General features: G+C 69.7%; 1 protein-coding gene across 1 annotated transcript in view; it reads left to right on the top strand.

Moving 5' to 3' along the window:
- ITSN1 (intersectin 1) overlaps positions 1 to 21,745 on the top strand; it is a 165,290-nt gene that overhangs the window by 123,859 nt on the left and 19,686 nt on the right. The window contains exon 30 of the mRNA XM_081088478.1: positions 9,980 to 10,101. Coding sequence (XP_080944604.1) covers positions 9,980 to 10,101 — 122 coding nt within the window. The remainder of the gene's footprint in view (positions 1 to 9,979; positions 10,102 to 21,745) is intronic.

Consider the following 21,745-nt stretch of genomic DNA (forward strand, 5'->3'; position numbering starts at 1 on the left):
ATGGCTGGAGTCCTAGGAGCCCCCCCCACCCAGCCCCGTCCCCATTGGCTCTGAGCAGCAGGCCCCATCTGTCCCAGGGTTCTGTGTCCAGCTGAAGCCGCTGGTGGCCCGGCTGGAAGTGCCCTGTGTCACCCCCTCCGCGTGCCCACCCCCTTCTCTGCCGCCCGCAGCCCCACTGACCAGGGACAGCCCGGGGTGGACGTCCTCGTTACTGGGCACCTAAACCTGAGTGTAGGCAGTGCCCCGGCTCCTGGAGGCTTTCCTCCCCCAAGACTGACCCCCGGGGGCCAGGCCACCCCCACTGCGACCCCGACCAGCCCCCCCGCGGCTTCTGAGGGCACACGCACCGGCTCCCCACTGGGCACAGGCGAGGGCAGCGCCTGCCCTCCACCCGGTGCTGGCCGCAGCGGCTCAGGGTGGGTGTGGACAATGTGGTGGACAGTCCTGGGGTGGATAGTGTGGTGGACAGTGCGATGGACAGCTTGGTGGACAGTCCTGGGTGAACAGTGCAATGGACAGTGGTGTGGACAGTGTGTGGACAGTCCTGGGGTGGACAGTGAGGTAGATAGTACTGGGTGGACAGTCCTGGGGTGGATAGTGTGGTGGACAGTGCGATGGACAGCTTGGTGGACAGTCCTGGGTGAACAGTACAATGGACAGTGGTGTGGACAGTGTGTGGACAGTCCTGGGGTGGACAGTGAGGTAGATAGTACTGGGTGGACAGTCCTGGGGTGGATGGTGCGGTGGACAGTCCTGAGGTGGACAGTGAGGTGGGTAGTCCTGGGTGGACAGCCCTGGGGTGGACAGTGCAGTGGACAGTGTGTGGACAGCCCTGGGGTGGACAGTGCAGTGGACAGCCCTGGGGTGGACAGTCCTGGGGTGGACAGTGAGGTGGATAGTCCTGGGGTGGACAGTGCTGGGGTGGATGGTGTGGTGGACAGTCCTGGGTGGACAGTCCTGGGGTGGATAGCATGGTGGACAGTCCTGTGGTGGATGGTGTGGTGGACAGTCCTGGGTGGACAGTCCTGGGGTGGATGGCATGGTGGACAGTCCTGTGGTGGATGGTGTGGTGGACAGTCCTGGGGTGGATGGTGTGGTGGACAGTCCTGGGTGGACAGTCCTGTGGTGGATGGTGTGGTGGACAGTCCTGGGTGGACAGTCCTGTGGTGGATGGTGTGGTGGACAGTCCTGGGGTGGGCGGTGTGGTGGACAGCCCTGGGGTGGGCGGTGTGGTGGACAGCCCTGGGGTGGACAGTGTGGTGGACAGTGTGTGGACAGTCCTGGTTGCTCCCTCGTCCCACAGGCTCCTTCCTTCCCATGAGGCTGTGCCACTGTTGGGGGAGGGGTGCCTCCCGGGGTCAGTCTCCCCCAAGCCGCGTGGTGGCCGAGGCCCCTGCACAAGCCTTTGGGTGGGAAGGCACCATCGTGTCAGAGAAGCTCCCAGAACAGGAAGCGAGCTGCCCATCCTGGAGCCGCCCCGGCCACGAGGATGGAGGGCTGTGTGGTTCTGTCTCCGCGAGAGGGTCACGGCTCGGGCTCGCCCTGGTGTTCCAAAGGGGTCAGCGTGCGGAGTGCGGGCGCCCCGGGGACCCCGTGAGAGACACCACTGGGACGTGCCTTCCCGGGAACCTGGGCCCCGAGCCTCCTGCCGGCCAGGCTCACGTTCAGCGGTGCCCGGGCTGCCCTGGCCTCGCTGCGCGGGGCGGCCTGTGGTTTCCCAGGCGACCGAGCACAGGAGTGTCCTGACAGCAGCCGCCGGGCACCTCTGGGCTCCGTGTCCCATCCAGACAAGGAAGGTGGGTGGCGGGTGACCGTCCCCCCTGGCCGTGGGGTCGGGGGCCGGGGTGGCAGCGCGGCCCAGGCACCCAGCGCCCCCCTGCGAGCAGCGGCCTGAGCGCCCTGCCTCTGTGCCTGCGCGTCAGCAGCCGGGCGCCCGCCACTCACGCCGCCGCCAGGACGGGCACAGCCTCCCCTCGGGTGGGTGAGGGGCCTCACCTGGCCGCCGTCGGAACCCCTGGAAGCGTCACAGCTACGGACACCTGCGTGCACCCCGGCGGCAGGCTGGGTCGGTCCCGGGCCAGCAGGGACACTGGGCTTTCAGACACGCCTCTGGCGGTTCCGAGGGGCGTGGGCTCCTGGGCCACAGCCTGGTCCCCCCAGCAGCGGCCACCGTGACCCTCCCGCATACAGCCCGAACCTCCCCTGCTCTGCAGCCAAAGGTGCAATGCAGCCGCCTCGCTCCGCTGTTCAGAGCCTCCTCGACTGGGTCCCCCCCAGATTCATATGCTGGAGCCATAACCCTCAGGGCCTCGGAGTGGGGCTGTGTTTGGAGATGCGCCTTAACGATCATTCAGATGAGGCATTGGACGGAGCCTCCATCCTGCCTCCTGTCCCTGTAAGGAGAGATTTGAGCACCGTTGCCAGGGATGATCACGGGGGAGGGGAGGCCACGTGAGGACTCACAGAGACGGCGTGTCTGCCTGCAAGCGGGGAGGCCTCTGAGGAAAGCAGACCTACGGCACCTTCATCTTGGACTTCAGGCTCCAGGCTGAGACAATGTTTCTGTTGTCTAAGTGCCGGACTGGGGATCCTCGTTACAGCAGCTGGAGCGGGCTGATACGTCGCCCTCCCAGCAGGTGTGGCAAGGCCGGGGGCACAGAGGCTCAGGGCAGGTGCTGTGGGTCAGACCCGCGGCCAGTTCTTAACTGGGACTTGGCCGGCGCTTCACTGCCCCGTGCCTCAGTTTCCTCGTCTGCGCACTGGGGGACAGCAGCAGCAGCGACGGCATAGCGGTTACTGGTGGAGGTTTAAGGCGTTCGTGTGGGCACAGAGCTGGGAGTGGGGTGGGGGTGAGGGGGAGGGGGTCGCTCACACTAGCAGTCAGTGCTACCTGTCCTCCCTGTGCCAGTGTCGTAGAGAATTTTTATGAGTTTATTTGAAACAAAACTGAAGACAATGGCTGGGAAGCAAGACCTCAAATCTCCGGAGAACGAGTCTCGCAGCTTCTTTTATGCACGTATTATTCAGGAGGGAGCGTAAGGAAGAGGCCCTGCAGGTGGGAGGGAGCAGGGCGGACGGGGTTACAGGAGAGCTGGTGAGAGGGTGTGTTCTCTTGGGGGTGGCTCTGCCCTGAGGGGTGTCACTTCCCGCATTTCCAGGGTGTGTTACCCACATGCCCGTGAACAGCAGACAGGGCTTACCTTCTTTCACTAAAGAAGTTACAGGCCTGGGGGTACTGCCCACCATGACCTGCCAGTTAGGGACCTGTGATTTATGCCTGCACCCGTTTTTCATCCACACCTGTTACCCCAGCATCTGCTTCCCTCTTTCTCACCTGTTTTGGGCTCCAGGCAACCCCCTGCTGGGACCCCCTGCTGGGACCCCCTGCTGGGACCCTCTGCTGGGACCCCCTGCTGGGACCCCTCTGCTGGGACCCCCTGCTGGAACCCCCTGCTGGGACCCTCCCCACCGCCTGCCCAGCCTGACATTCGCCTCTTGAGGCCCAGCTCAAATTCTTCCTGTTCCAGAAAATATCCCCAGATGCCTTCAGTCAAAACTCCTGCCTCCTCCCTGTGCGCCAACAAAAACATTTCCTCCTCTGGCAGCCCATCTGCCTCGTGCACCCAAAGCATTGAGTTACGACCACCAGCAAGGAGACCCCAAATACCACAGGGGCGCGCAGCGAACGCAGAAACACAGGGAGCAAGAAAAACTCGCGTGTTGTCCGCGGGCCAGGAACCACGCGCAAGTGGAGACCATGGGCCCTGACGCCCCCGGAGATTCCGGTGTCGGTTACGCAGCCAGAACGCCGGCCTTTAATGGAGTGAAGGACCCGCATGACGGGAAATCAGGCGCTGGCTGGTCCCCAGTCGTGTCATTCCCACCCCTTCTCCACTGCTCAGCGCCCGCGGCGTGGACGGGGCGCTCCTTCCTGGGAGACGCAGGCTTGTCCGGAGTCACGAGGCCATCGGAGCCTCTGCTTGTGACCGAGCAGCGGAGGGCAGCCCAGCCTCAGGGCCGGGGCCCCAGGACAGGCTGGAGCGGTGTGGGCCCCCCGCTCCCGAGACCCCCGCTAGCCCCAGGCCTAGGGGTCCGCACCTCTGCGGCCTCCAGGACTGACCAGGAGCTGCCGGCCGCACGGCCAGGATCGGAGTCGGGGGAAGGAGGCCTGAGCCCCGGCAGACCCAGGCTCTGGGAGGACGAGGACCCGTCCTGCTCATCCCCCCGACCGGGCCCCGCAGCCCTGTCGCCGCAGGAAGGCACGGGCCCGCGGCTCAGGGACCTCGCTCACAGGTGGACAGCGCGGGGACCACAGCCCCTGCCCTGCGTCCCTCCCCCGCGACCTCCCGGCCTCTCCTGCCCGACAGGCCGCCTGGGCCCGAGGCAGCAGTTGGGTCTATTTCTGGGGGGGCCGGGCTGGCCTTGGGGGGTGGGCTCCCCTGGCAGGAGAGGTGGGGCCGAGGCCCGGCTCCCGCAGTCAGGCCACCCCTGGAGATGCCCTCCGTGTGGACGGGCGCTCCTGGGACCAGCGTCGGCTGACCTGGGGGCATGGAGCCAGAGGCTGGGCCACCGTCCTCAGCGACGCGGCACATCCTCCCCTTAGAGACGAACCGTCGCCTGGGCTTCCGTCTTGCTGGTCCCTGCGGCCTCTGCATCTGCCTGCGCGCTGGCCCCGCACCCCCAGCCGAACGCCGGCCGCCCGGCCCTGCGGAAACCCGGCGTGAGTCAGGCCTCGGGCCGAATCGTCCTCCTGGGATCCCCAGCTTCTCAGAGTCCCATGTGCTGCGCCGTTTGCTAATTTAAATCTAGTTTTCCTGTTGCGTCTCCGGGCTGTGAGTGTCCTTGAGGCCAGGACACTGTGGTGCTCATTTCTGTCTCCTGGACTCGTCATGGGGACGTGATACATCTTCATCGACCAACGTATTGTCTACTCGGGCCCTTTAGTAACAGGAACGCGGCCTGTTTACTTGCTTTGCTCGGTGGCCAGCTTGCTGTGAACTGGCTCCGTTTTCAAAATTATGGTCCTTTTGGGGAAAGAGCGTGGACTGGTGGGCGGGGCCGGAGAGAGGCCGCACTCACTCCTCACCCCAGTGGCTTCCGTCTTCTTCCCGCTGTCGGCAAGGGGCGCGCGTTCCCAGGTCGTTCTGGCGATAAAGCGGTTCGTGTAGAGTAGGCCGCTCCTACGAACATCGTCCCATTCAGGGGACAAGACGGCCTTTTGGGGTAAGATTCCCCCCACTTTTCTCCAGGCCCCCAGCCTCCACTCCTTCCCAAGGGGCCGCACAGCCCTGCCCACTCGGTGAGCGTGTCTGACTATACGGAGTCCCGAGGGCCAGCTCGCAGGTGAGGGATTTGGTGTGGGCTCTGCGTGGGGTCATTTTAACCCTCCGGACCAGCGGTTCTCAACCTGTGGGTCGCGACCCCTTTGGCGGTCGAACGACCTTTCACAGGGGTCGCCTAAGACCATCCTGCAGATCAGATATTTACATGACGATTCATCACAGTAGCAACATGACAGTGATGAAGTAGCAACGGAAATAATGTTATGGTTGGGCCACAGCATGAGGAGCTGTATTTAAAGGGCCAGAAGGTTGAGAACCACTGCAGTCTGGAGTGAGCTGCAGTATTGTCACAGCTGTGAGCGGCTGCAGTTGTAAGAACCCCAAACGCCAAGATGCCGGGGAAGTCGCTGCTGCGCTCGGGCCTCTCGTGTTTCTCTGGGGAAGGGAGCCCGCAGCCACGTTCATTCTGGTCCCCACAGCAGGGCGGCCCGCCCTCCAGCCTAAAGAAACCTTCTCCTTGACAAGACTTTCCCATGCACTCTGCTCTGAATAATGGGCTTTTCACACTCCTTGTTTTTTTAAATATTCAGTTTTCAAAGGAAGGATTTTTTTTTTTTAGTTCAAAGTGCCTATTTCAAGACTTTTATGGTTCTCTTGGTCCAGCATTTACCAGCAAGATTTTTAAAAGCATCCGTAGCCGGTTTGGCTCATTGCATAGAGCGTCGGCCTGCGGACTGAAGGGTCCCAGGTTCGATCCCGGTCAAGGGCACAGGCCCAGGTTGTGGGCTCGATCCCCAGGGTGGGGTGTGCAGGAGGCAGCTGATCAGTGATTCCCTCTCATCAGTGAAGTTTCTCTCCCTCCCTCTCTGAAATCAATAAAAATATATTTTTAAAAAGAATTTTAAACGCAGCCCCCCGCGGGTCAGTGCAGGAGCTGACAAGGTTATCCGGAGCCAACCTCGTTGGTGCATTATGCCGAGACGGATCCCCCAGATCTTGGCTTTTCACTGAGCTCTGGGGGTTGGGGAGGCTGTCTGGCCACGCCCCTGTCTCCAGGCCCACGGGACTGGGAGGTGGGCGAGATGGGGTGGAATGGTGGAGCAAGCAGCCACAGCCCCCAGCCCCGCCCGGCCACCCCAGCTCCTTCAGCTCTGACGTGGGCTACTGGGCGGAGGGATGACCGTGGAGCCTCCTCGTACCGCTAACCCGCCCTGGGCTGCAGGCCTCCAGGTCACCATGAACTGGCCCCGGCCCCTCAGACCGGCTGCTGCTCTGGCTCTGAGCTCAGACCTGCACGGGGGAAGCTCGGAGCCTCAGAAGAGCTTCCGGAACCAGCGCCTCCCTGTCATCCTTCCTCACAGGCCTGTCCAGTCCCCCTCGCATCCGCGGCTCATCGCACCGTCGCTGCAGTCGGCCTGGGCTGGTTGGGTGGTCACCTTCCAGGGATGTGACTGTTTCTCAGGGGCTGCTGTCGGCATTGGGGGTGGGCAGTCCTCTGCCCTGTGCACGGCAGGCCCCCTGGCAGTCCTGGTCCAAGCCACCACGTGCCAGCCATCAGCTCCAGTCAGATGACCCCCAGGGGTCCATGCTCAGCCTGGGGCTGCGAGGGTGCAGTACCACCTGCAACCTGGTGGGGCAGCTCCGCCTTCACCCCGTGGGAGGGCAGTGCCACCTTCATGGCCGGGGTGGGTGGGTTTGCAGTAACCCCACACCTGGGGACCACTGAGCCCAAGGTTCTTAGCTGTACACTCTGCAGGCAGGGACTCCTTGTCCGTCCTGAAGCCGCAGCACCCAGCAGCTAGCGCCAGGCTGGCGGGAGGACATCGGTAAATGCTTGTCGAATGAGTGAGTGAGACCCAGGAACAAGCTTGAAGGGGCCCGTGAACCCTACAAAACTGTGTGCACGTGTGTGTATGTTGGGTGCGGTGTGCACGTGTGTATATGTTGTGTGTGGTGTGCACGTGTGTGTGTTGTGTGCGGTGTGCACGTGTGTGTGTTGTGTGCGGTGTGCACGTGTGTGTATGTTGTGTGCGGTGTGCACGTGTGTGTGTGTTGTGTGCGGTGTGCACGTGTGTGTGTGTTGTGTGCGGTGTGCACGTGTGTGTATGTTGTGTGCGGTGTGCACGTGTGTGTGTGTTGTGTGCGGTGTGCACGTGTGTGTATGTTGTGTGCGGTGTGCACGTGTGTGTGTGTTGTGTGCGGTGTGCACGTGTGTGTGTGTTGTGTGCGGTGTGCACGTGTGTGTATGTTGTGTGCGGTGTGCACGTGTGTGTGTGTTGTGTGCGGTGTGCACGTGTGTTTTCTGGGGCAAGAGTCCAGCGCCCATTACGTTCTCCAGGGGAAACTGACCGCCAGGACACTCGGACACGGGTCCAACCAGGGCCCGGCCCAGCCATAGTGTCCCTGCACGGCGCCTGCCAGGTGGGCGTAGGCCCACAGCCTGACCCATGCGCCAGTGCCCGCGGGGGGGCGGGGGGGCACGTCCTGAAAACCCCGGGAGCTCATACCAGTCCCGGCCCAGGGCTGCCTCCTGCCCTTTAACCAGAAACGGCCCTGGGTCTGTGCCAGGAAAGTGTGGCGAGAGTGGAGGCGAGCCTGTTCCCCCCAACTTGAGGCTATTTCCTGGGTCGTGAGCCTGTTCCCCCCAACTTGAGGCTATTTCCTGGGTCGTGAGCCTGTTCCCCCCAACTTGAGGCTAGTTCCTGGGTCGTGAGCCTGTCCCCCCCCAACTTGAGGCTATTTCCTGGGGTGTGAGCCTGTCCCCCCCAACTTGAGGCTAGTTCCTGGGGGCTGTCCTGGGAGAGCTGGGAAGTGGGGGCCTGGCCGGCTGGGCGGGCAGCCGGCAGAGGTGGCGGAATTCTCGCCTCCATCCCAGCTCCTTGCGGAGGCGACTGTTTCAATAAAAGCACAACCGACCCGAGGCCGGTAGAGCAGCCGCCGGCTGGGGCTGACACGTCCGCAGACACGGAGGCTCCTGCTGGGCTCGTGGCGGTGGAATGAATGACCACCGTGACTCTGAAAGGACAGGACGGATGGGCGCGGGCCATGATGGCTCGTCCTGGCTGCTTCCCTCTGCCTGTCCCGGCCTGTTCGTTGGGGTGAGGAGCCACCGCATGGCAGAGGGGGCGTTCGGCCAGGGCAGGGACCCACCGAGGCCTGGGCGCTCCCGGCCAGAGTTCACCCCCAGCGCAGGGGAGCCTTTGCCAGGAGTTCCATGACCTCACGCGCCCGGAGGCTCAGTCTGTCTGCAGGAGCTGCCAGCACAGACCAGGTCAGCCTGGGCCCGGCTCCCGCGGGGGAGATGGAAACTGGAGGAACCCCTGCGGGTCCAGAGCGGCCCACAACCGTCACAGGAGAGCTGGCCACATGGCGGACCTCCTGACCCAGCCCAACCCCAGGACGGAGCATGCGCATGGCTAACCCCTCCCAGGCCATGCGGTCACGGTCCCTGCTGGTCCCTCCGAGGGTTTGCGCCCTGTGCTCCAGGCGCCCCTGGTGGGGGGAAGGGACGAGAACAAGTGAGTGGGACCGCCCATCCCCCCACCACACAGGAGCCTCCCAACCTACCGTTCAAACCGGATTTCTGGGCTGAAAGGAAGAACCGCTGATAAAAGGGAGGTGACTCTGGCTGGAAGGTTCTCCGGAGAATGGAGCCGCCCCCTCCTTCCAGTGGCGGTCACGGCGCGGCCTCTGCCCACGGCCCAGACCTCCAAGGACCAGCGAAGGGGGCAGAGGCAGGGCGCCCCTCAGCCCCCCTGGTCTCGGGCCTGGCCTGGCCTTGGGCACCCCGTGTGCAGCTGGTTCCCCGCTCTGCCTGCAGGCTCGCGGCGGGCGTCCGGGCCAGGGCATGGCCTGGCCTGGTCTGGGACAGTGCACCCAGCCTGGAGGGTCCCCAGGCCATCGGGGGCCTCAGCACAGGGTCACCTTGTCCCGCCTGCAGCGCGGACCCAACACCAGGGTCTAGGGCAGGGCCTGGCATCGGGACAGAGTGTCAGGGTGGGCTCTGGGCGCCGCCACCGGCTGAGAGCCGCGGGAGCCTGTTTCCTCGCCTGCGATCAGAGACAGCTGGTCTCTGTGAGCACAGACATGGCGCCCATGCCCGGCTCCCGCACCCGCCGGCCCGGAGCCCCTCTCCCCACGCGGGGGTGGCTTTGGGCAGCAGTGAGCCTGCGGGGCCGGCTGACGCTGTGGTGACAGATGACCGCAGCTGGTGGCATGGCCTGGCCTGAGACAACAGGAACGGATGCCTCGCAGGGCTGGACAGAGAAGTCCACAGTCAGGTGCAGGCAGGGCCTGTCCTCCGCAGGCTCCGGGAGAAGGTGTGCCAGGCCCCTGCCCTGGCTGCTGGCGTCCTGGCTCGTCCCTGCCTCGTCCCTGCCTCCGACGTCCAGGGCGCCCTGTCCGTCTGTCCTGTCTTCTTGTGCGGACACAGGGGCGTTGGACTGGGGCCTGCACTGGTTGAGTGTGAGCTCATCTGCAAGGTCACCCTACTATTTCCAAACAAGGTCACCCCCCAGTGCCAGGGTTGAGACTTGAACATATTTTCGGGGTTGGGGTGCGGGGGAGGGACACATGTCAACCCACCGCACCGCCTGAGAGTGAGGCCACGGGCCCAGCAGCTTCGAGCCCCGGGGTCCTCACTGCGGAGCTGGCCCCCCCAGACTTGACCTAAATTGTCCCGATGGTGTGTTTTCCAGGGTGCTCAGACCTCCACCTCCTGGATATGCTGACCCCCACGGAGAGGAAGCGGCAGGGGTACATCCACGAGCTCATCGTCACGGAGGAGAATTACGTGAACGACCTGCAGCTGGTCACCGAGGTAACTGCCATGTGGGTGCGGGGGGGGGGGGGGCGGCAGCTGGTCACCGTGGTAACGCCGTGTGGGTGCGGGGGGGTGCCCTGGCAGAGGGTTAGAGGGGGGCCAGCAGCTGGTCACCGAGGTAACTGCTGCTGGTGGGGGGAGGGGACGGGCGGGGCGGCCTCTGCCTGAGCCACTTCCGGGTGTTTGGGGAGCACCCGGACAGTCAGCCACGCGGGAGAATCTGACCCAAGAAAGGAAGTTACACTCTCACCCGCGGCCAACTCTGCATCCTGCCCACAGAGGGGCCGGGACCACTCAGGCCAAGGGACACGCGAGTCCGTGTGGAGTCGCGTGGGCAGAGACATGTGAGCTGGGAGCCTGGGCTCAGCCACCAGACAGGTGGGATCTGTGGTCACTGCAGGCGGCCACCCAGCCGTGCAGGGCGTGGCCAGCACATTTATGTCCCGGGGCCAAGGAAGACACCGAACCCTGCGTGCCGGCTCTGTCCCCCCCCCCTGTGTGCCGGCTCTGTCCCCCCCTGTGTGCCGGCTCTGTCCCCCCCTGTGTGCCGGCTCTGTCCCCCCCTGTGTGCCGGCTCTGTCCCCCCCTGTGTGCCGGCTCTGTCCCCCCCTGCGTGCCGGCTCTGTCCCCCCCTGTGTGCCGGCTCTGTCCCCCCCTGTGTGCCGGCTCTGTCCCCCCCTGTGTGCCGGCTCTGTCCCCCCCCCTGTGTGCCGGCTCTGTCCCCCCCTGTGTGCCGGCTCTGTCCCCCCCTGTGTGCCGGCTCTGTCCCCCCCTGTGTGCCGGCTCTGTCCCCCCCTGTGTGCCGGCTCTGTCCCCCCCTGTGTGCCGGCTCTGTCCCCCCCCCTGTGTGCCGGCTCTGTCCCCCCCTGTGTGCCGGCTCTGTCCCCCCCCTGTGTGCCGGCTCTGTCCCCCCCCCTGTGTGCCGGCTCTGTCCCCCCCTGTGTGCCGGCTCTGTCCCCCCCCCTGTGTGCCGGCTCTGTCCCCCCCTGTGTGCCGGCTCTGTCCCCACCTGTGTGCCGGCTCTGTCCCCCCCTGTGTGCCGGCTCTGTCCCCCCCTGTGTGCCGGCTCTGTCCCCCCCCCTGTGTGCCGGCTCTGTCCCCCCCCCTGTGTGCCGGCTCTGTCCCCCCCTGTGTGCCGGCTCTGTCCCCCCCTGTGTGCCGGCTCTGTCCCCCCCCCTGTGTGCCGGCTCTGTCCCCCCCCCTGTGTGCCGGCTCTGTCCCCCCCTGTGTGCCGGCTCTGTCCCCCCCCCCTTCGTGCCGGCTCTGTCCCCCCCTGTGTGCCGGCTCTGTCCCCACCCCTGTGTGCCGGCTCTGTCCCCCCCCCCTTCGTGCCGGCTCTGTCCCCCCCTGTGTGCCGGCTCTGTCCCCACCTGTGTGCCGGCTCTGTCCCCCCCTGTGTGCCGGCTCTGTCCCCCCCTGTGTGCCGGCTCTGTCCCCCCCTGTGTGCCGGCTCTGTCCCCCCCCCCTTCGTGCCGGCTCTGTCCCCCCCTGTGTGCCGGCTCTGTCCCCCCCTGTGTGCCGGCTCTGTCCCCACCTGTGTGCCGGCTCTGTCCCCACCCCTGCGTGCCGGCTCTGTCCCCCCCTGTGTGCCGGCTCTGTCCCCCCCTGTGTGCCGGCTCTGTCCCCACCTGTGTGCCGGCTCTGTCCCCACCCCTGCGTGCCGGCTCTGTCCCCCCCTGTGTGCCGGCTCTGTCCCCCCCTGTGTGCCGGCTCTGTCCCCCCCCTGTGTGCCGGCTCTGTCCCCCCCTGTGTGCCGGCTCTGTCCCCCCCTGTGTGCCGGCTCTGTCCCCCCCCCCTTCGTGCCGGCTCTGTCCCCCCCTGTGTGCCGGCTCTGTCCCCACCTGTGTGCCGGCTCTGTCCCCACCTGTGTGCCGGCTCTGTCCCCCCCCCTGTGTGCCGGCTCTGTCCCCCCCCCTTCGTGCCGGCTCTGTCCCCCCCTGTGTGCCGGCTCTGTCCCCCCCTGTGTGCCGGCTCTGTCCCCCCCCCCTTCGTGCCGGCTCTGTCCCCCCCTGTGTGCCGGCTCTGTCCCCCCCTGTGTGCCGGCTCTGTCCCCACCTGTGTGCCGGCTCTGTCCCCACCCCTGCGTGCCGGCTCTGTCCCCCCCTGTGTGCCGGCTCTGTCCCCCCCTGTGTGCCGGCTCTGTCCCCCCCTGTGTGCCGGCTCTGTCCCCCCCTGTGTGCCGGCTCTGTCCCCCCCCCCTTCGTGCCGGCTCTGTCCCCCCCCCTTCGTGCCGGCTCTGTCCCCCCCTGTGTGCCGGCTCTGTCCCCCCCCCTGCGTGCCGGCTCTGTCCCCCCCCCTGTGTGCCGGCTCTGTCCCCCCCCCTGCGTGCCGGCTCTGTCCCCCCCACCTGCGTGCCGGCTCTGTCCCCCCCCCTTCGTGCCGGCTCTGTCCCCCCCCCTGTGTGCCGGCTCTGTCCCCCCCCCTGTGTGCCGGCTCTGTCCCCCCCCCTGTGTGCCGGCTCTGTCCCCCCCCCTGTGTGCCGGCTCTGTCCCCCCCCCTGTGTGCCGGCTCTGTCCCCCCCCCTGTGTGCCGGCTCTGTCCCCCCCCCTGTGTGCCGGCTCTGTCCCCCCCTGTGTGCCGGCTCTGTCCCCACCTGTGTGCCGGCTCTGTCCCCACCCCTGCGTGCCGGCTCTGTCCCCCCCTGTGTGCCGGCTCTGTCCCCACCTGTGTGCCGGCTCTGTCCCCCCCCCTGTGTGCCGGCTCTGTCCCCCCCTGTGTGCCGGCTCTGTCCCCCCCTGTGTGCCGGCTCTGTCCCCCCCTGTGTGCCGGCTCTGTCCCCCCCTGTGTGCCGGCTCTGTCCCCCCCCCCTTCGTGCCGGCTCTGTCCCCCCCCCTTCGTGCCGGCTCTGTCCCCCCCTGTGTGCCGGCTCTGTCCCCCCCCCTGCGTGCCGGCTCTGTCCCCCCCCCTGTGTGCCGGCTCTGTCCCCCCCCCTGCGTGCCGGCTCTGTCCCCCCCACCTGCGTGCCGGCTCTGTCCCCCCCCCTTCGTGCCGGCTCTGTCCCCCCCCCTGTGTGCCGGCTCTGTCCCCCCCTGTGTGCCGGCTCTGTCCCCCCCTGCGTGCCGGCTCTGTCCCCCCCTGTGTGCCGGCTCTGTCCCCCCCTGTGTGCCGGCTCTGTCCCCCCCCGTGTGCCGGCTCTGTCCCCCCCCGTGTGCCGGCTCTGTCCCCCCCTGTGTGCCGGCTCTGTCCCCCCCTGTGTGCCGGCTCTGTCCCCCCCTGTGTGCCGGCTCTGTCCCCCCCCCTGTGCCGGCTCTGTCCCCCCCTGCGTGCCGGCTCTGTCCCCCCCCCTGTGTGCCGGCTCTGTCCCCCCCTGTGTGCCGGCTCTGTCCCCCCCTGTGTGCCGGCTCTGTCCCCCCCCCTGTGTGCCGGCTCTGTCCCCCCCCCTGTGTGCCGGCTCTGTCCCCCCCTGTGTGCCGGCTCTGTCCCCCCCCCCTTCGTGCCGGCTCTGTCCCCCCCTGTGTGCCGGCTCTGTCCCCACCCCTGTGTGCCGGCTCTGTCCCCCCCCCCTTCGTGCCGGCTCTGTCCCCCCCTGTGTGCCGGCTCTGTCCCCACCTGTGTGCCGGCTCTGTCCCCCCCTGTGTGCCGGCTCTGTCCCCCCCTGTGTGCCGGCTCTGTCCCCCCCTGTGTGCCGGCTCTGTCCCCCCCCCCTTCGTGCCGGCTCTGTCCCCCCCTGTGTGCCGGCTCTGTCCCCCCCTGTGTGCCGGCTCTGTCCCCACCTGTGTGCCGGCTCTGTCCCCACCCCTGCGTGCCGGCTCTGTCCCCCCCTGTGTGCCGGCTCTGTCCCCCCCTGTGTGCCGGCTCTGTCCCCACCTGTGTGCCGGCTCTGTCCCCACCCCTGCGTGCCGGCTCTGTCCCCCCCTGTGTGCCGGCTCTGTCCCCCCCTGTGTGCCGGCTCTGTCCCCCCCCTGTGTGCCGGCTCTGTCCCCCCCTGTGTGCCGGCTCTGTCCCCCCCTGTGTGCCGGCTCTGTCCCCCCCCCCTTCGTGCCGGCTCTGTCCCCCCCTGTGTGCCGGCTCTGTCCCCACCTGTGTGCCGGCTCTGTCCCCACCTGTGTGCCGGCTCTGTCCCCCCCCCTGTGTGCCGGCTCTGTCCCCCCCCCCTTCGTGCCGGCTCTGTCCCCCCCTGTGTGCCGGCTCTGTCCCCCCCTGTGTGCCGGCTCTGTCCCCCCCCCCTTCGTGCCGGCTCTGTCCCCCCCTGTGTGCCGGCTCTGTCCCCCCCTGTGTGCCGGCTCTGTCCCCACCTGTGTGCCGGCTCTGTCCCCACCCCTGCGTGCCGGCTCTGTCCCCCCCTGTGTGCCGGCTCTGTCCCCCCCTGTGTGCCGGCTCTGTCCCCCCCTGTGTGCCGGCTCTGTCCCCCCCTGTGTGCCGGCTCTGTCCCCCCCCCCTTCGTGCCGGCTCTGTCCCCCCCCCTTCGTGCCGGCTCTGTCCCCCCCTGTGTGCCGGCTCTGTCCCCCCCCCTGCGTGCCGGCTCTGTCCCCCCCCCTGTGTGCCGGCTCTGTCCCCCCCCCTGCGTGCCGGCTCTGTCCCCCCCACCTGCGTGCCGGCTCTGTCCCCCCCCCTTCGTGCCGGCTCTGTCCCCCCCCCTGTGTGCCGGCTCTGTCCCCCCCCCTGTGTGCCGGCTCTGTCCCCCCCCCTGTGTGCCGGCTCTGTCCCCCCCCCTGTGTGCCGGCTCTGTCCCCCCCCCTGTGTGCCGGCTCTGTCCCCCCCCCTGTGTGCCGGCTCTGTCCCCCCCCCTGTGTGCCGGCTCTGTCCCCCCCTGTGTGCCGGCTCTGTCCCCACCTGTGTGCCGGCTCTGTCCCCACCCCTGCGTGCCGGCTCTGTCCCCCCCTGTGTGCCGGCTCTGTCCCCACCTGTGTGCCGGCTCTGTCCCCCCCCCTGTGTGCCGGCTCTGTCCCCCCCTGTGTGCCGGCTCTGTCCCCCCCTGTGTGCCGGCTCTGTCCCCCCCTGTGTGCCGGCTCTGTCCCCCCCTGTGTGCCGGCTCTGTCCCCCCCCCCTTCGTGCCGGCTCTGTCCCCCCCCCTTCGTGCCGGCTCTGTCCCCCCCTGTGTGCCGGCTCTGTCCCCCCCCCTGCGTGCCGGCTCTGTCCCCCCCCCTGTGTGCCGGCTCTGTCCCCCCCCCTGCGTGCCGGCTCTGTCCCCCCCACCTGCGTGCCGGCTCTGTCCCCCCCCCTTCGTGCCGGCTCTGTCCCCCCCCCTGTGTGCCGGCTCTGTCCCCCCCTGTGTGCCGGCTCTGTCCCCCCCTGCGTGCCGGCTCTGTCCCCCCCTGTGTGCCGGCTCTGTCCCCCCCCTGTGTGCCGGCTCTGTCCCCCCCCGTGTGCCGGCTCTGTCCCCCCCCGTGTGCCGGCTCTGTCCCCCCCTGTGTGCCGGCTCTGTCCCCCCCTGTGTGCCGGCTCTGTCCCCCCCTGTGTGCCGGCTCTGTCCCCCCCCCTGTGCCGGCTCTGTCCCCCCCTGCGTGCCGGCTCTGTCCCCCCCCCTGTGTGCCGGCTCTGTCCCCCCCTGTGTGCCGGCTCTGTCCCCCCCTGCGTGCCGGCTCTGTCCCCCCCCCTGTGTGCCGGCTCTGTCCCCCCCTGTGTGCCGGCTCTGTCCCCCCCTGTGTGCCGGCTCTGTCCCCCCCTGTGTGCCGGCTCTGTCCCCCCCCCTGTGCCGGCTCTGTCCCCCCCTGTGTGCCGGCTCTGTCCCCCCCCCTGTGCCGGCTCTGTCCCCACCTGCGTGCCGGCTCTGTCCCCCCCCCTGTGTGCCGGCTCTGTCCCCCCCTGTGTGCCGGCTCTGTCCCCACCTGCGTGCCGGCTCTGTCCCCCCCCCTTCGTGCCGGCTCTGTCCCCCCCCCTGTGTGCCGGCTCTGTCCCCCCCCCTGTGTGCCGGCTCTGTCCCCACCCCTTCGTGCCAGCTCTGTCCCCCCCTGTGTGCCGGCTCTGTCCCCCCCTGCGTGCCGGCTCTGTCCCCCCCTGCGTGCCGGCTCTGTCCCCCCCCTGTGTGCCGGCTCTGTCCCCCCCTGTGTGCCGGCTCTGTCCCCCCCTGCGTGCCGGCTCTGTCCCCCCCCTGTGTGCCGGCTCTGTCCCCCCCCCTGTGTGCCGGCTCTGTCCCCCCCTGTGTGCCGGCTCTGTCCCCCCCCTGTGTGCCGGCTCTGTCCCCCCCTGTGTGCCGGCTCTGTCCCCCCCTGTGTGCCGGCTCTGTCCCCCCCTGCGTGCCGGCTCTGTCCCCCCCTGTGTGCCGGCTCTGTCCCCCCCTGTGTGCCGGCTCTGTCCCCCCCTGCGTGCCGGCTCTGTCCCCCCCTTCATGCCGGCTCTGTCCCCCCCTGTGTGCCGGCTCTGTCCCCCCCCCCTTCGTGCCGGCTCTGTCCCCCCCTGCGTGCCGGCTCTGTCCCCCCCTGTGTGCCGGCTCTGTCCCCCCCTGTGTGCCGGCTCTGTCCCCCCCCCTGTGCCGGCTCTGTCCCCCCCCTGTGTGCCGGCTCTGTCCCCCCCTGTGTGCCGGCTCTGTCCCCCCCTTCGTGCCGGCTCTGTCCCCCCCTGCGTGCCGGCTCTGTCCCCCCCTTCGTGCCGGCTCTGTCCCCCCCTGTGTGCCGGCTCTGTCCCCCCCTGTGTGCCGGCTCTGTCCCCCCCTGCGTGCCGGCTCTGTCCCCCCCTGTGTGCCGGCTCTGTCCCCCCCCCTGTGTGCCGGCTCTGTCCCCCCCCTGTGTGCCGGCTCTGTCCCCCCCTGCGTGCCGGCTCTGTCCCCCCCTTCGTGCCGGCTCTGTCCCCCCCTGTGTGCCGGCTCTGTCCCCCCCCTGTGTGCCGGCTCTGTCCCCCCCTGTGTGCCGGCTCTGTCCCCACCTGTGTGCCGGCTCTGTCCCCCCCTGTGTGCCGGCTCTGTCCCCCCCTGTGTGCCGGCTCTGTCCCCCCCTGTGTGCCGGCTCTGTCCCCCCCCCTGTGTGCCGGCTCTGTCCCCCCCCCTGTGTGCCGGCTCTGTCCCCCCCCCTGTGTGCCGGCTCTGTCCCCCCCCCTGTGTGCCGGCTCTGTCCCCCCCTGCGTGCCGGCTCTGTCCCCCCCCCTGTGTGCCGGCTCTGTCCCCCCCTGTGTGCCGGCTCTGTCCCCCCCTGTGTGCCGGCTCTGTCCCCCCCTGCGTGCCGGCTCTGTCCCCCCCTGTGTGCCCGCTATGTCCCCCCCTTCGTGCCGGCTCTGTCCCCCCCCTGCGTGCCGGCTCTGTCCCCCCCCTGTGTGCCGGCTCTGTCCCCCCCCCTGTGTGCCGGCTCTGTCCCCCCCTGTGTGCCGGCTCTGTCCCCCCCCTGCGTGCCGGCTCTGTCCCCCCCCCTTCGTGCCGGCTCTGTCCCCCCCTGTGTGCCGGCTCTGTCCCCCCCCCTGTGTGCCGGCTCTGTCCCCCCCCTGTGTGCCGGCTCTGTCCCCCCCCCTGTGCCGGCTCTGTCCCCCCTGTGTGCCGGCTCTGTCCCCACCTGCGTGCCGGCTCTGTCCCCCCCCTGTGCCGGCTCTGTCCCCCCCTGTGTGCCGGCTCTGTCCCCCCCCCTGTGCCGGCTCTGTCCCCACCTGCGTGCCGGCTCTGTCCCCCCCCCTGTGTGCCGGCTCTGTCCCCCCCCTGCGTGCCGGCTCTGTCCCCACCTGCGTGCCGGCTCTGTCCCCCCCCCTTCGTGCCGGCTCTGTCCCCCCCCCTGTGTGCCGGCTCTGTCCCCCCCCCTGCGTGCCGGCTCTGTCCCCCCCTGTGTGCCGGCTCTGTCCCCCCCCCTTCGTGCCGGCTCTGTCCCCCCCCCCGTGTGCCGGCTCTGTCCCCACCCCTTCGTGCCGGCTCTGTCCCCCCCTGTGTGCCGGCTCTGTCCCCCCCTGCGTGCCGGCTCTGTCCCCCCCTGCGTGCCGGCTCTGTCCCCCCCCCTGTGTGCCGGCTCTGTCCCCCCTGTGTGCCGGCTCTGTCCCCCCCTGTGTGCCGGCTCTGTCCCCCCCCTGTGTGCCGGCTCTGTCCCCCCCTGTGTGCCGGCTCTGTCCCCCCCCCTGTGTGCCGGCTCTGTCCCCCCCCTGTGTGCCGGCTCTGTCCCCCCCTGTGTGCCGGCTCTGTCCCCCCCTGTGTGCCGGCTCTGTCCCCCCCTGCGTGCCGGCTCTGTCCCCCCCTGTGTGCCGGCTCTGTCCCCCCCCCTGTGTGCCGGCTCTGTCCCCCCCCCTGTGTGCCGGCTCTGTCCCCCCCCTGTGTGCCGGCTCTGTCCCCCCCTGTGTGCCGGCTCTGTCCCCCCCTGCGTGCCGGCTCTGTCCCCCCCTGTGTGCCGGCTCTGTCCCCCCCTGTGTGCCGGCTCTGTCCCCCCCTGTGTGCCGGCTCTGTCCCCCCCTGTGTGCCGGCTCTGTCCCCCCCCCTGTGTGCCGGCTCTGTCCCCCCCTGTGTGCCGGCTCTGTCCCCCCCTGTGTGCCGGCTCTGTCCCCCCCTGTGTGCCGGCTCTGTCCCCCCCTGTGTGCCGGCTCTGTCCCCCCCTGTGTGCCGGCTCTGTCCCCCCCCCTGTGTGCCGGCTCTGTCCCCCCCCTGTGTGCCGGCTCTGTCCCCCCCTGTGTGCCGGCTCTGTCCCCCCCTGTGTGCCGGCTCTGTCCCCCCCCCTGTGTGCCGGCTCTGTCCCCCCCTGTGTGCCGGCTCTGTCCCCCCCTGTGTGCCGGCTCTGTCCCCCCCCCTGTGTGCCGGCTCTGTCCCCCCCTGTGTGCCGGCTCTGTCCCCCCCTGTGTGCCGGCTCTGTCCCCCCCTGTGTGCCGGCTCTGTCCCCCCCCCTGTGTGCCGGCTCTGTCCCCCCCTGTGTGCCGGCTCTGTCCCCCCCTGTGTGCCGGCTCTGTCCCCCCCTGCGTGCCGGCTCTGTCCCCCCCCCTGTGTGCCGGCTCTGTCCCCCCCTGTGTGCCGGCTCTGTCCCCCCCCCTGTGTGCCGGCTCTGTCCCCCCCTGTGTGCCGGCTCTGTCCCCCCCTGTGTGCCGGCTCTGTCCCCCCCTGTGTGCCGGCTCTGTCCCCCCCCCTGTGTGCCGGCTCTGTCCCCCCCTGTGTGCCGGCTCTGTCCCCCCCCCTGTGTGCCGGCTCTGTCCCCCCCTGTGTGCCGGCTCTGTCCCCCCCTGTGTGCCGGCTCTGTCCCCCCCTGCGTGCCGGCTCTGTCCCCCCCTGCGTGCCGGCTCTGTCCCCCCCCCTGTGTGCCGGCTCTGTCCCCCCCTGTGTGCCGGCTCTGTCCCCCCCTGCGTGCCGGCTCTGTCCCCCCCTGTGTGCCGGCTCTGTCCCCCCCCCTGTGTGCCGGCTCTGTCCCCCCCTGTGTGCCGGCTCTGTCCCCCCCTTCGTGCCGGCTCTGTCCCCCCCTGTGTGCCGGCTCTGTCCCCCCCTGTGTGCCGGCTCTGTCCCCCCCTGTGTGCCGGCTCTGTCCCCCCCTGTGTGCCGGCTCTGTCCCCCCCCTGTGTGCCGGCTCTGTCCCCCCCCCTGTGTGCCGGCTCTGTCCCCCCCTGTGTGCCGGCTCTGTCCCCCCCCCTGTGTGCCGGCTCTGTCCCCCCCTGTGTGCCGGCTCTGTCCCCCCCTTCGTGCCGGCTCTGTCCCCCCCTGTGTGCCGGCTCTGTCCCCCCCCCTGTGTGCCGGCTCTGTCCCCCCCTGTGTGCCGGCTCTGTCCCCCCCTGCGTGCCGGCTCTGTCCCCCCCCCTGTGTGCCGGCTCTGTCCCCCCCTGTGTGCCGGCTCTGTCCCCCCCTGTGTGCCGGCTCTGTCCCCCCCTGTGTGCCGGCTCTGTCCCCCCCTGTGTGCCGGCTCTGTCCCCCCCTGCGTGCCGGCTCTGTCCCCCCCTGCGTGCCGGCTCTGTCCCCCCCTGCGTGCCGGCTCTGTCCCCCCCTTCGTGCCGGCTCTGTCCCCCCCCCTGTGCCGGCTCTGTCCCCCCCCCTGTGCCGGCTCTGTCCCCCCCTTCGTGCCGGCTCTGTCCCCCCCTGTGTGCCGGCTCTGTCCCCCCCTGCGTGCCGGCTCTGTCCCCCCCTGTGTGCCGGCTCTGTCCCCCCCTGTGTGCCGGCTCTGTCCCCCCCTGTGTGCCGGCTCTGTCCCCCCCCCCTTCGTGCCGGCTCTGTCCCCCCCCCTTCGTGCCGGCTCTGTCCCCCCCTGTGTGCCGGCTCTGTCCCCCCCCTGCGTGCCGGCTCTGTCCCCCCCTGTGTGCCGGCTCTGTCCCCCCCTGTGTGCCGGCTCTGTCCCCCCCCTGTGTGCCGGCTCTGTCCCCCCCCCTGTGTGCCGGCTCTGTCCCCCCCTGTGTGCCGGCTCTGTCCCCCCCTGTGTGCCGGCTCTGTCCCCCCCCTGTGTGCCGGCTCTGTCCCCCCCTGTGTGCCGGCTCTGTCCCCCCCTGTGTGCCGGCTCTGTCCCCCCCTGTGTGCCGGCTCTGTCCCCCCCTGTGTGCCGGCTCTGTCCCCCCCTGTGTGCCGGCTCTGTCCCCCCCCCTGTGTGCCGGCTCTGTCCCCCCCCTGTGTGCCGGCTCTGTCCCCCCCTGTGTGCCGGCTCTGTCCCCCCCTGTGTGCCGGCTCTGTCCCCACCTGTGTGCCGGCTCTGTCCCCCCCCCTGTGTGCCGGCTCTGTCCCCCCCCTGTGTGCCGGCTCTGTCCCCCCCCCTGTGTGCCGGCTCTGTCCCCCCCCTGTGTGCCGGCTCTGTCCCCCCCCCTGTGTGCCGGCTCTGTCCCCCCCCCTGTGTGCCGGCTCTGTCCCCCCCCTGTGTGCCGGCTCTGTCCCCCCCCCTGTGTGCCGGCTCTGTCCCCCCCTGTGTGCCGGCTCTGTCCCCCCCCCTGTGTGCCGGCTCTGTCCCCCCCCCCTTCGTGCCGGCTCTGTCCCCACCTGTGTGCCGGCTCTGTCCCCCCCTGTGTGCCGGCTCTGTCCCCACCTGTGTGCCGGCTCTGTCCCCCCCCTGTGTGCCGGCTCTGTCCCCCACCTGTGTGCCGGCTCTGTCCCCCCCCCTGTGTGCCGGCTCTGTCCCCCCCCTGTGTGCCGGCTCTGTCCCCCCCCTGTGTGCCGGCTCTGTCCCCCCCCCTGTGTGCCGGCTCTGTCCCCCCTGTGTGCCGGCTCTGTCCCCCCCCTGTGTGCCGGCTCTGTCCCCCCCCTGTGTGCCGGCTCTGTCCCCCCCCCTGTGTGCCGGCTCTGTCCCCCCCCCTGTGTGCCGGCTCTGTCCCCCCCTGTGTGCCGGCTCTGTCCCCCCCCCTGTGTGCCGGCTCTGTCCCCCCCCTGTGTGCCGGCTCTGTCCCCCCCCCTGTGTGCCGGCTCTGTCCCCCCCCCTGTGTGCCGGCTCTGTCCCCCCCCCTGTGTGCCGGCTCTGTCCCCCCCCCCCTTCGTGCCGGCTCTGTCCCCACCTGTGTGCCGGCTCTGTCCCCCCCTGTGTGCCGGCTCTGTCCCCACCTGTGTGCCGGCTCTGTCCCCCCCTGTGTGCCGGCTCTGTCCCCACCTGTGTGCCGGCTCTGTCCCCCCCTGTGTGCCGGCTCTGTCCCCCCCTGTGTGCCGGCTCTGTCCCCCCCTGTGTGCCGGCTCTGTCCCCCCCTGTGTGCCGGCTCTGTCCCCCCCCCTGTGTGCCGGCTCTGTCCCCCCCCCTGTGTGCCGGCTCTGTCCCCCCCCCTTCGTGCCGGCTCTGTCCCCCCTGTGTGCCGGCTCTGTCCCCCCCTGTGTGCCGGCTCTGTCCCCCCCTGTGTGCCGGTCTCTGTCCCCCCTGTGTGCCGG

The sequence above is a fragment of the Myotis nattereri genome (genome assembly GCF_964212035.1).
Source record: "Myotis nattereri genome assembly, chromosome: 3".
In the NCBI taxonomy this organism is placed as follows: domain Eukaryota; kingdom Metazoa; phylum Chordata; class Mammalia; order Chiroptera; family Vespertilionidae; genus Myotis; species Myotis nattereri.